General features: G+C 45.4%; 1 protein-coding gene across 1 annotated transcript in view; it reads left to right on the top strand.

Moving 5' to 3' along the window:
- The first annotated feature begins 5,081 nt into the window (after window positions 1-5,081).
- Window positions 5,082-13,805, top strand: part of LOC120933334 (tetratricopeptide repeat protein 39A-like) — an 83,892-nt gene continuing 75,168 nt past the window's right edge. The window contains exon 1 of the mRNA XM_040346492.1: window positions 5,082-5,171. Within this exon, the coding sequence (XP_040202426.1) occupies window positions 5,089-5,171 (83 nt within the window). The 5' untranslated portion in view covers window positions 5,082-5,088. The remainder of the gene's footprint in view (window positions 5,172-13,805) is intronic.

Here is a 13,805-nt window from a genome sequence, read left to right on the forward strand (position 1 = left end):
GATGACTCACCTACAGACCCTGGGCCAGATCCTCAAAGAAGTTACGCTGGCGTATCTATTGATACGCCGCGTAACTTCTAGTTTGCTCCGGCGTATCTTTGTTTTGTATCCACAAAACAAGCTACGCCTGAAGCTGTGTTAGATCCGACTGGCGTACATCTTAGTACGCCGTCGGATCTAAGGTGCATATTTACGCTGGCCGCTAGGTGGCGCGTCCGTCGAATTCCGCGTTGAGTATGCAAATTAGCTAGATACACGAATCCACAAATGTACGTCTGGCCGGCACTTTTTTTACGTCGTTTCCGTAAGGCTTTTTTCGGCGTATAGTTACCCCTGCTATATGAGGCGTACTCAAAGTTAAGTATGGCCGTCATTCTCGCGTCAAATTTTGATTTTTTTCCGTTGTTTGCGTAAGTCGTTTGCGAATAGGGCTTTGCGTAGAATGACGTTCACGTCTTAACGTCACGGCTTGTTTTGCAGGTTAATTTCGAGCATGCGCACTGGGATACCCCCACGGACGGCGCATGCGCCGTTCAGAAAAAACATCAATTACGTTGGGTCAAGTCAAATTAACATAAAACACGCCCACATCTTTAACATTTGAATTGCGCGCCCTTACGCCGGCAGAATTACGCTACGCCGCCGTAACTTTAGAGGCAAGTGCTTTGTGAATACAGCACTTGCCGCTCAAAGTTGCGGCGGCGTAGCGTTATTACGATACGCTACGCCGGAATAAAAATACGACACGCTACGTGGATCTGCCCCACTGTGTTTACATGTAAATAACCGTCATTCATATGAAAATAACAGGAGCATTCATATGTAAATAACAGGAGCATTCATATGTAAATAGTGGTGGCATTTATATGTAAATAGTGGTGGCATTTATATGTAAATAGTGATGTCATTCATATGTAAATAGCTGAGACCAACTGCATTCATATGTAAATAAAGGCAGCATTCATATGTATATCATGCCCCTCTGCAGTGAAGAGATGATGTGCTGTAACCTCTAGCAACCAACCAGGGAGCAGTATTACTGTACAGTAATCTCTAGCAACCAATCAACAAGAAGAAATGAGTTTGGGTGAGGAACAGCCAAACTCTGCTACTAAGGTGAGGTTGTTGAAGACAATTTCATGTCACAGCTCATACACCATGGCAAGACTGAGCACAGCAACAAGACAGAAATTAAATTACATTGCATCAGCAAGATCTCTCCCAGGCAAAGATTACAAAGCAGGCTGGGGTTTCAAGATGTGCTGTTCAAGCTTTTTTGAAGAAACACAAAGAAATGGTCAACGTGAGGGACCGTAAATGCAGTGGTTGGCCAAGGAAACTTAGTGCAGCAGATGAAAGACACATCATGCTTATTTCCCTTTTACATCAGAAGATGTCCAACAGTGCCATCAACCCAGAACTGGTGAAAACCAGTGGGACCCAAGTACACCCATCTACTGTCCAGAGAAGTCTGGCCAGAAGGGGTCTTCATGGAAGAATCGAGGCCGAAAAACCTCTGATGTAGAAACAAGGCTAAGCGACTCCCCTATGCACAAAAACATTGGAACTGGGGTGCAGAAAAATGGCAGCAGGTGCTCTGGGCTGATGAGTCAAAATATGAAATATTTGGCTGTAGCAGGAGGCAGTTTGTTCGCCGATGGGCTGGAGAGCGGTACAATAATGAGTGTCTGGAGGCGACTGTGAAGCATGGTGGAGGTTCCTTGCAAGTTTGGTGATGCATTTCTGCAAATGGAGTTGGAGGTTTGGTCAGGATCAATGGTGTTCTCAATGCCGAGAAATACAGGCAAATACTTATTCATCATCCCATACCATCAGGGAGGCATGTGATTGGACCCAAATTTATTCTGCAGCAAGACAACGACCCCAAACATGCAGCCAATGTCATTATCCAATGGTAAACCACTCTTATGTACGTATCATGTACATGTACGTCATCCAGCCTGGGGCGCGCAACGCTTCTGCGACTGCTGTGTCCAACAGACACAGCGGATTGCATCTCTTGATACCTGGCTGCTTTGACAGCCTGGGGATCATGTGATCACTATGCGATCACATGATCAAAATGCCAAAAAAGCTGTTATGAATAAATGTTTTCCTATACAATGATGCTGTGATTGGCCCACAGTTATCACATGGTATCTGAGCCACTCACAGCACCCTGTACCATGTGATTAGCTGTAGCCAATGAAAGATCACTAGTAATCACAGCTGTTATGCATTTAACCCATTCATGACAGTTCAAAACATCGCTTTTACAGTGATTATCATTGTAACAGCAAAGTGTGATAATAAAACAAAATCTCTGATCACTTCCCCAGAGTAGCACAGTGTCACTGAACTACTCTGATGAAAGTATGTAAAAAAAATTAAGTAAAAAATAAATAAATATATATATATATATATATATATATATATATATATATATATTTTTAACATACTGTCACCAGTCAGTGTCCCTGATCACTGCCACACCAGTCATATGATGATGTTGTACTGAACTGGTGACAGTATGTAAAAATAAAAAATGAATTGTTATTTAATTTCTTTATTTTCCAAAGAAGCTGTGACAAAAAATTACAACTTCAAAAAAAATTCTATGCCTCTTACCAAATACCTTGGACTGTCTACTTTACAAAAAAGGGGTCATTTGGGGGGTATGCTGAAGACAAGTAGACTAAAGGCATGGACTGGAATCATCTCCTGTGGTCTGATGAGACCAAGATAAATGTATTTGGTTCAGATGGTGTCAACCGTGTGTGGCGGCAACCAGGTGAGGAGTACAAAGACAAGTGTATGTCGCCTACAGTCAAGCATGGTGGTGGGAGTGTCATGGTCTGGGACTGCATGAGTGCTGCCGGCACTGGGGAGCTACAGTTCATTGAGGGGACCATGAATGCCAACATGTACTGTGACATACTGAAGCAGAGCATAATCCCCTCCCCTCGGAGACTGGGCCGCAGGGCAGTATTCCAACATGATAACGACCCCAAACACACCTCCAAGACGACCACTGCCTTTCTAAAGAAGCTGAGCGTAAAGGTGCTGGACTGGCCAAGCATGTCTCCAGACCTAAACCCTTATTGAGTATCTGTGGGGCATCCTCAAACGGAAAGGTGGAAGAGCACAAGGTCTCCAATATCTACCAGCTCCGTGATGTCATAATGGAGGAGTAGAAGAGGACTCCAGTGGATACCTGTGAAGCTCTGGTGATCTCCATGCCCAAGAGGTTTAAGGCAGTGCTGGAAAATAATGGTGGCCACACAAAATATTGACACTTTGTGCCCAATTTGGACATTTTCACTTAGGGGCGTACTCACTTTTGTTGCCAGCGGTTTAGACATTAACTGCTTGCCGACCAGCCGTCGTCATTATACTGCATCAGGTTGAATCGCCGTAGGTGTACGTCGACCGCTTAAAAAGCTTTGACCGCGCAAGTGTCAGTTAAATCGACATAGTGCCGTATTGCAAAAAAAAAAATGCCCCGGTCATTAACGGGGTAATTAATCCTTCCGGTCCTTAAGTGGTTAATAGCTGTGTGTTGAGTTATTTTGAGGGGACAACAAATTGACACTGTTATACAAGCTGTACACTCACTACTTTACATTGTAGCAAAGTGTCATTTCTTCAGTGTTGTCACATGAAAAGATAGAATAAAATATTTACAAAGATGTGAGGGGTGTACTTACTTTTGTTATATACTGTATGTGTGTATATATATATATATATATATATATATATATATATATATATATATAATAACTTAGTTTAGAAAAGTGCAGAAACTTTTTGAAGAACCCTTACATCTATAAATATAAATAAAGGGGTTCTTCAAAAAGTTTCTGCACTTTTCTAGACTAAGTTATTATATATCGTATTTATCGGCGTATACCGCACACTTTTTTGCCCTGAAAATGAGGGCAAAATCGTGGGTGCGCGATATATGCCGATACCCGCTTCCCGCGCTGTGTTTGAACCACTGCGCCGGCATATACCGAGCGCAGTACACTCGGGTATAGTCGGGCAGGCTCGGCTCCTCTCGCGGTCACGTCCTGTACATCCTTTACGCGAGAGGAGCCGAGCCTGCCCGACTATACCCGAGTGTACTGCGCTCGGTATATGTCGGCGCAGTGGTTCAAACACAGCGGGGGAAGCGGGGAGGACACCACGATGGCCGCAGAAGGACGCCGGACCGGACGAGGTCACCGATGGACGCGATGGACGACGGGCAGGATGCGATGGACGACGGGCAAGACACCGACGAGGGGCATCCAAACTGTAAGTATTTTTTTTTTCCAGGAATTTTCCTTCAAGTTCGGGGGTGCGCGCTATACGCCGGGGCGCATTATAGCAAGATAAATACGGTATATATAAATGTGTGGAAACTTTTGAGACTGTGCTATAGTACTATAGGTGGGCAGCGAGGAAGTATAACAAATATATAACTATATGTATATAATATATTTATTAAAAATATATAAATTATACATATATATATAAAATGTATAATTTATATATTTTTAATAAATATATTATAAATATATATATATATATATATATATATATATATATATATATATATATATATATATATATGTTAATGTATGTATAATTTATATATTTTTAATAAATATATTAGATATATATAATATTTTTTATCTTATATTATATATTTTTATAAATATATTACACATATAAAAATACATTTTATAATTTGTATATTTTTAAAAAACATACTATAATATATAAGTATATGTATATAGTATATTTATTAAAAATATATAAATTATAGCATTTATATATATGTTAAAAAAGTTATAATTTCTATATTTTTAATAAATATATTATATACATACACTTGTTATACTTCCTCGCTGCTCACCTATAGCATTAGCACACTCTCATTATAGTGTACATGACAGATCCGCACACTACACACACCTGACTGTAAGCTGTATTGGAGGGCGTGGCCGCCTCCTACCTGTTCCCTCCACGTGTCAGTGGGCGTGTTCTCCAGAAATAACAATGCTGGCATTTGCATATGGGCGTGGCCGGCAGCTTCCCCTCTCCATGACACTTGACAGGTGTCGGTGGGCGTGGTCTGGCAGTCGGTGTAGGAGCAGCATGAGCAGGTTGTCGGGCTCCGGGGAGAGGTAAGGGGGGATGCACTCACCTGTACACTTACATCTGTCTGTTGGGGGGCACACACACACACACTTCCCTCTACCTGCCATACTGGTGTCCTATGAGCTTCTGCATGCAGGGGCCACACCAGGAGCAGGTGACAACGTTTCAGCTGTAATAGCAAAAGCAATCAGCAGGATCATTACATCCTTCCACTAATGCAGGCAGAGGAACAGGTTCCCTGCATTGCCCCCCCATCCCTTTACTTCTCATACTCGCCTTCCATTTATTACAACATCTAGAGCTGTGCCCCCCCCCCCCCCCAGGACAGTGTAATGTCCATTGTAATAAATACACTGACATTAGTAACATTGTGACATGTGCATTTGTTACATGTTTGCATTGAAGCCTGCAGAGGATTGCGACTGTGACCAGGGCATGGCAAGTGCAGTGTGCAGGCCCCCGCATTGCTGACCCCCTCCCCCCCATCCGTATGGTGGCACAGGTCTTCCATCATGAGGCTGGAGGAAGTGAGACATACACTACAAGTACAGTGATGTCACAGCATGTGTGACAGTGCGATCTCTACCACCGTGCCAGATGGCACTTGCAGTCTATCCATCCCCCAATCCCAGTGAATGGACAGAGCCACGCACAGCTGCGCTAAATTCAAATAGTATAAGGCAATGTATGTGCGTTTTTGCGTGCATTTGCATTCACCTTTTATATGTGCATGTATCATGGGGCTTTTAGAATTTACATTTTAGTGCCAGTTCACACCCCATGAAGTCCTGTATTTTTTTTTTTTTATCTGCATCAAAAACACATGGAAAGTAGGTCATATGGTTTCTAATGGTATAGTTCACACCAGTGCGGTCAGTTTCATAAAACAAAGTAGAACATGGTGCATTTTTCCTTCAGTGGTCTGTACTGGAACTCCGTTAAATGCATAAAAAAGGCACATGAATGCACTGAAACGCATCAAAAATGCACCGGACCCCAGCATAGTGAGAAAAAAGAAGCATCTGGAATGCATTAGAAAATGCACTAAAAAACGTGCGTGCAGAAACCTAGGGCCAGATTCAGGTAGCCCAGCATAATGTTCTGCGGACGTAACGTATCTCCGATCCGTTACGCCGCCGTAAATTGGGGGCGCAAGTTCCGTATTCAGAAAGAACTTGCGCCCTAAGTTACGGCGGCGTAACGTATGTGCTCCGGCGTAAGCCCGCCTAATTCAAATTTGTATGATGTGGGCGTGTTTTATATAAATTTAGTGTGACCCCGCGTATTTGACGTTTTTTACGAACGGCGCATGCGCCGGTCGTAAAAGAATCCCAGTGCGCATGCTCGAAATTCCGCCGCAAATCGTCAATGCTTTAGACGTAAACGTAACTTACGTACAGCCCTATTCGCAAACGACTTACGCAAACGAGGTAAAAATTTCAAAATTTGACGCGGGAACGATGTCCATACTTAACGTTGAGTACGCCTCATAATAGCAGGAGCAACCTTACGCCGAAAAAGCCTATCGTAAACAAATAGCGCCGGGCGTACGTACATTTGTGAATCGCCGTATCTACCTAATTAGCATATTCCTTGCGTAAATCGACGGAAGCGCCACCTAGCGGCCAGCGTAAATATGCTTAAGATACGATGGTGTAAGACACTTACGCCAGTTGGATCTTAGGGAAATCTATGCGTAACTGATTCTATGAATCAGGCGCATAGATACGACGGCGTATCTGGAGATTCGACGGCGTATCTGGAGATACGCCGTCGTATCTCCTACCTGAATCCGGCCCCAGGTGTGTTTCTGTGGTGTATGAACCAGCCCTTAATTTACTGAAATGTAATTATATAATATATACGAACGAACGTTCGTTCGTTCGAACGCACACACCTCAAAAAAGATTTTTTATGGCTATTTGTACATAGTTAGCTTGGTCCAGTTTGGACCAATGTAAATACAGATGTGCCATTCTGTAGCTGTCCACCTCATCCAACCCCCTGAATGGAGCCCGTGCCAAGCGAGCGACCTCCTGTGTTCGCAATGCAGCATGGGACCTGGAAGCTAGTGGCAATCACTTTAGTAGCGGTACCGGTGATCTCCAGTTTTCAGAGGGTATCAGGTATGGTGTATACATATGTTACGTTGGACCAATGTAACTATGGAAAACTTGCCATACCTGAACCTCGGCTTTAACATAATTGCTATTGCAAGGCTGATGGAGGTAACATAGTGCAGGTGACAGGTTCCTATTAAGGTTGGGTTCACATATGTGCAAATTAGATGTGTGTGTTTCCTTGCATCCAATTTGCATGACTTGCGAGTGTGACCGGTTTACGCATGTCCAGGGCGGCTGTGGTCCAAAAGTGTCCGGTGCATGCTTGGGTCTGGTTCAGGTGCGACTTCAGGCAACAATTCAGACCTGATTCGCACCTGAACCAGTGAACATGCTGGGGACCGCAGTCGCACATATGTAAACCCGACCTTCGAAGCCATCAGAGGATTATTAGACCTTTAAAATCATCTTTGACCCCTGTTGAAGCTGATCAAGCATAGACTGTGCTTGATCAGCTTTTTCTTTAGCCAGCTTTGAACCCAGGAGTGCTCAGAACTGAGCGCTTTTGGGTTCATTCTGGGGTGATCAGCGAGTTGATCTTTGCTGGTGTCCCTCTTCTCTCCATCCAGACACTTACCATGGAAGTCCCATGCCCCCAGGAGGGACAGGTTGGCTCATGGCGTTAACCTATAACTGCCCCAACCACTTCTATGTGAAAGTTGACAGCTCACTGTAAACATGTAAACAAACCCCCCAGCTGCTGTCGTGGCCGATGGTTTGTGTCCATTCTGGTGCTGCCACCGACGTCATAGTTGTGTCAACGGTAGCAAAAGGGTTAAACAAGACTTTCTCCCAGCATTTTGTTGTGGTGATTGGCTGCTCATATCACCAGCATTGGAGGTAGGGGGAGTCCCATGTGCCCCTATACCTGTAATTAGGGTTGTCTCGATACCGAGACCAGTATTGGTATCGGGGCCGATACCGAGTATTTGCGGGAGTACTTGTACTCCCGCAAATGCCCCCGATGCCTGGCCGAATACTTGGGGGACATGGCTAGATATATGTGGGGGGACATGGCTGCAATATGTGGGGGGACATGGCTGCAATATGTGGGGGGACATGGCTGCAATATGTGGGGGGACATGGCTGCAATATGTGGGGGGGACATGGCTGCATATGGGGGGGGACATGGCTGCATTTGGGGACACATTTATAAAAAGGTATCGGTATTCGGTATTGGCGAGTACATGAAAAAAAGTATCGGTACTTGTACTCGGTCCTAAAAAAATGGTATCGGGACAACCCTACCTGTAATGATTGGGTGCTTCCCTTTGCTGTGGCAGGGAAGCAAACAAGTCAGTGAAAGCAGCGTGGAGGTGGGCATTAAAGTGGAAATAAACCCATCGACTTGATTATTTCCCGAAACACCTTCGTTCAATGCCATAAATGATCACTTTTAGAATTGCTTGTGCTCTCAACCAAACTGTTGAGCTATTAAATGGCTGGTGTCGTAACTAATCACACTGGCTGCACCATGCAGAGCTTCCTGTGATTTAAGGGATAAAAGTTGGTTTCGTTTCGCTTTAATTCTAAGCTGCCGCATATCCGTGTCAATAATTTGTTCTGCAGGAGCGTCCAATTGGTATCCCCGAAGCAGTGACGAGTTGTCACCGTCAAGCTCCCATGGTGTTACAACGCTATACCACGTACGTTAAAGTTGCATCCCTTGATGGGACCCACCTTGTGTATCTGTTTGCACCTTTTCTCACAAGCGTCCCTATCCACGCAAGATTTTTCCCAGTGTTGGGGGAACCCCCAATTTCTACCAGGATTACAAGAATAGGCATTCCAGAACTTGCACCAAACCGGGCGTCACCAAGCGTCTCACTTTCTGTCGGATGGCAGATGGCCTTCCATTGCATCTTAAATGGCAGCTACAGGCCTCTTTCGCCTTGCCTTCTGGAGCGCTCTTCATTTATGCCACTATCTACTTTCTCTACCAAACCCTAGACTGGCTTCAGCCGCAATTTGACCACCTTCGAGGAATCCTGCTCTAAGGAATCCTGGGGCGCAGGGTGTCAATCCCCCCCCCCCGGCCGCTCCTAACTTATATTTAAACGTCCAGCGCTGTGGCCACTGACTTTTTTTTTACTTCTAGTGGACTTTATGTGAAAGTTGGCCGGGGGCACGGTCGCGGCGGCTGGCCGTCAACTAACAGACGGGATGGCGCTGTTGCATTCTGGGAGTTGTAGTCTGCGCGCAAGCTCCCGGTGGGTGAACTGAAAGCAGCGCAGCCAGCCAGGAAACTACAACTCCCAGATATTGGAGGCAGGCAGAGGACAGGAGCCTCACCCCCCCCCCCCCTGGACTGGAGGAGTCTGTGCAAGGACCAGATGAGCCGAGCTGGCAGATGGGCTGAGGTGAGAGACCCTGACACCCCCAGCTGACACCCACATCCCATTTACCCTGCGTCAGTGCCTTCAACACTGTGGTTCCTGCTGGGAGCTGGCCATGGCCTGTGGCACATAGGTTCTATGAGGAACTGGGCTCGCCATGGCCTAAGGGCCAGCAGGACCCACAGTCATGGGCAACTGGTGAGGCTGTGCTGATGGGCACTGGTGGCACTGCATTGATGGGCACTGATCAGGCTGCACTGATGAAGCTGAGCTTATAGGCACTGAGGCTGCATTGATGCGTTGTTTTTCTTAAACCTCCCTTGTTGCTATTAATATTAAATTATGTTACCACATTGTATCATATTTGTCTTGCTTCATAACATCAACATCTGTTATAAAGCCAGGTGGGCATAAATGGTGAGCCGATTTGGTGGTAAAATGGGCCACTTGACTGGACTTGCCACCCAAGCATAAGGCTGCCTTTGAATTGGAAAAACCCCATACTCTCCTACTATTTGTAGCTAAGCATGAGCTCCGGCGTGTTCGCATAGAACACGTGCAGAGCCCTCCAGGAAGTGTGCACGGCGCTGTGCTAATCACAGCCAGGGAGACATTGTCCCGATGCTCGGCTACAGGGATCATGAAATGTCTCCCTGGCTGTTATTAGCGCAGCGCCTTGCACACTTCCTGGCGGGCTCTGCACGTTTTCTATGCGAACACGCCAGAGCTCATCCTTATTTGTAGCTGGCTCAAAAAAGTGGAAGAAACACGAAAAGTACTCAAAGATTTTGGGGGCCCCAAGCAAAATGGGGGGGCCCCAAGCACCCCCCCCCCGCACACAAAGCCTACGTTAGCGCTACACTAATTTTTTACACCCGTGTTCTTGCTCCCCCCTCCCTAGTCCCTATGTTTTTCTATTCTCCCCTTCTTCCCTGTAGGCTGCTGCTGTAGCGTGGCCGAGCTCCTCTTCCTCTTGTTAGTCCAGGGTTCTATCATTATGGGTCCCCAGTCCACTATCAGATAGTGGCCGGGCCGGGTACCACACGGTACAGGAGATTCAGTTTCCTGTGTTCCTGGCCGGACTAAAAGGAAGTAATCACTCAGTGTGCACTTCCTGTCAGCCCGGCCAGAAAACAGGAAACTGAATCTCCTGTACCACGCGCGGCACCTGGCCGGACTGACAGGACTCCAGGAGGAAGGAAGAGGAGCTCGGCCACGCTACAGCCTAAGAAAGGGAAGTTGGGGGCCCCAGGCCAGCTCGGGGCCCCAAGCAATTGTTTGTTTTGCCTGTCCTGTAGCGACGGGCCTGGGAGCGCGCTCGCAAAAGCTTTCCATGAACGTGGAAAGCTTTTGCGAGGAGGAGCCGAGACAGCCGCCGAGGGACCCCAGAAGACACGGATCCGGGTCACTCTGTGCAAAACGAACTGCACAGCGGAGGTAATTATAACATGTTTGTTATTTAGGGAAAAAAAAAATTCTGCCTTTAGTGTCCCTTTAATGCAAAAGCAAGTCGACTTGTGATCCCAACCACACATCCAACAATAACACTCTCTGCGCCTCCCTCACCGTGCTGAACTATGGCCGCATGTCAAAAAAAAAAAGTGAAAGACGAGATTTGAATCGTTACAAATAACCTCAATGTTTTTAGAAAAGTACAAATTAATTCGAAGCACGTTAGGCAGCGCCATTGTGAGAGAGACACGGAAAATTACGAATCAACAAACCCCAAAAAGTTACGAATCAACGAAAAACAATGTACTTTACAGAAAGTACGAATTATAAATCAACTAAAAATAAGGCTTACATTAATATGAATCATTCCGATTCAACGAAAAATGACGCTTGCAAAAATACGAATTAGTCCGAACACGAAAAATCCTGTTTAGCAGAATTCCAAATGATTACGAATCGACAGGACAAAAAAGAAACGAAACACATTTTTCTGTTGTGCACAAGTCTAGTATATGCTCCCTTTACACTCACTTCCTGTTTGTATTGGATATATTCGTTACCTGTATATGTAGATGCATACACAATGTTGATGTGGGCTTTTGGATCTGCCTGTTCCCGCTTTTTTCCGTAAATATATTTTTTCATAGATTTAGGCCAATATGTATTTTGCTACATATTTTTGGTAACAAAAATCCCAATAAGTGTATATTGATTTGTCTGCGCAAAAGTTTTATAGCGTCTACAAACTATGGGATATTTTTATTAATTTTTTTTATTAATTTTTACTAGTAATGGTGGCGATCAGTGACTTTTATAGCGGGACTGCGATATTGTGGCCGACAAATCGGGACACTGACACTTTTGAAGTCCAGTGATACTAATACAGTGATCGGTGCTTAAAAATATGCACTGTCACTGTACTAATGACACTGGCAGGGAAGGGGTTAACACCAGGGGTGATCAAAGGGCTAAGTGTGTTTCTAGGGAATGCTTTCTAACTAGGGGGAGGAACTTTGACTGGGGGAAGGTAAAGATCTGTATTTCTGCTTGGCAGAAACACAAGGGGCCAGATTCACAAAGAGATACGACGGTGTATCTCCTGATACGCCGTCGTATCTCTGATTTCCGTCGGTCGTATCTATGCGACTGATTCATAGAATCAGTTGCGCATAGATATGCCTAAGATCCGACGGTGTAAGTGACTTACACCGTCGGATCTTAGGCTGCAATTCCAGGCCGGTCGCTAGGTGGCGCTTCCGTGTCTTTTACGTGTCGAATATGCTAATGAGCATTTACGCCGATTCTAAAACGAACGACCGCCCGGCGCTTTTTTTTACGTCGTTTGCGTTCAGCTTTTTCCGGCGCATAGTTACCCCTGGGTCTATGAGGCGCAGCAAATGTTAAGTATGGCCGTCGAAATTTGAATTTTTTACGTAGTTTGCGTAAGTCGTTCGCGAATGCGGATGGACGTAATTTACGTAAACGTCGAAACCAATGACGTCCTTGCGACGTCATTTGGAGCAATTCACGCTGGGAAAATTTACGGACGGCGCATGCGCTATTCGAACGGCGCGGGGACGCGCCTGATTTGAATAGTACACTCCCCCTACCCGCCGAATTTGAATTCCGCCGGGTGATTTACACTTTGTGAATAAAGCACTTGCCTGAAAAACTTGCGGCGGCGTAACGTAAATCAAGTACGTTACGCCCGCCCAAAAATACGCCCATCTACGTGAATCTGGCCCAAGATCAGTACATTCCCCTGTCACAGAACTTGTTTACTTATGCAGACCGTCCTTCTGCCTGTCTCCCAAACAATCGGCGAGTTTCCACGGACATCGCTTCTGTCGGACCCGCTCCCACTGTGTCCAATCACAGTGGAAGAAGGTCGTCGACGGCTCGCGCACCCCAGACCCAGAAGTTGTCAGATAGATGTACTAAGTACATGATGTGGCACTGAGCGGTCGCCCTGCCGTATTATATGTGCGTGGGGCAATCCGCAAGCGGGTATTCTTGTATGGCAAATTTTTTTTTTTCTCTCTTTATGTAGAGAAGGATTGAAATCCCTGTCAATCTCTCACTCTGTTGGCCCCTGTGACCATTGTGACTGGTACAATGGTCTACAGCCCAGAAATAGAGTTTTTGAGTTTTCACCAAAACAGGAGGTGAGGTGAAATCTTTCAATGGGGATATATCTTTTGGTGGCAAGAGGATATCCCCTTGCTTTGGAGATGTCGCCCCTTACTTCCTGTTGTGTCTCTGGGGCAGGAAGTGATGGCAAATCATCCCAGTGGGACATATAGATACAAAACTGGATAAGGGTCTTAACTATTCCTCACTCGATTGAAAAAAAAAAAGTCCTGGCTATATAAACACTGTTGTAAATGATCACCTTGTAAAACAATGCTTTCAGTTTAAAATATAAATGAAAGAAAAAGCATTTGTGTGTTGTGTAGAAAGTTATAAATACTTCTTTTTTTTTTTTTCATTTTTTTTTTTTAATTCTTGGCTGCAGAATAGCTCAGGGAGGATAAATGGCAGCACATTGATCTTCCCAGTGAATGGCTGTGTGTGGGGTGGGGGGAGGGGTTGTCGATCTGGACAAGTCTGCTCATTGGAGGAGAGCACATCGAGTTCCCAACACAGCTAGAGAACTGACCATTGTGCGCTCCTGCTTAGTGTGGTCAATTTTTAATAGGAAAGCCGCGGGACTTGCAGGAACACCAGGGATTTCACACAAAGGAAGCAATAC

The sequence above is a fragment of the Rana temporaria genome, chromosome 3 (genome assembly GCF_905171775.1).
Source record: "Rana temporaria chromosome 3, aRanTem1.1, whole genome shotgun sequence".
Lineage (NCBI taxonomy): Eukaryota > Metazoa > Chordata > Amphibia > Anura > Ranidae > Rana > Rana temporaria.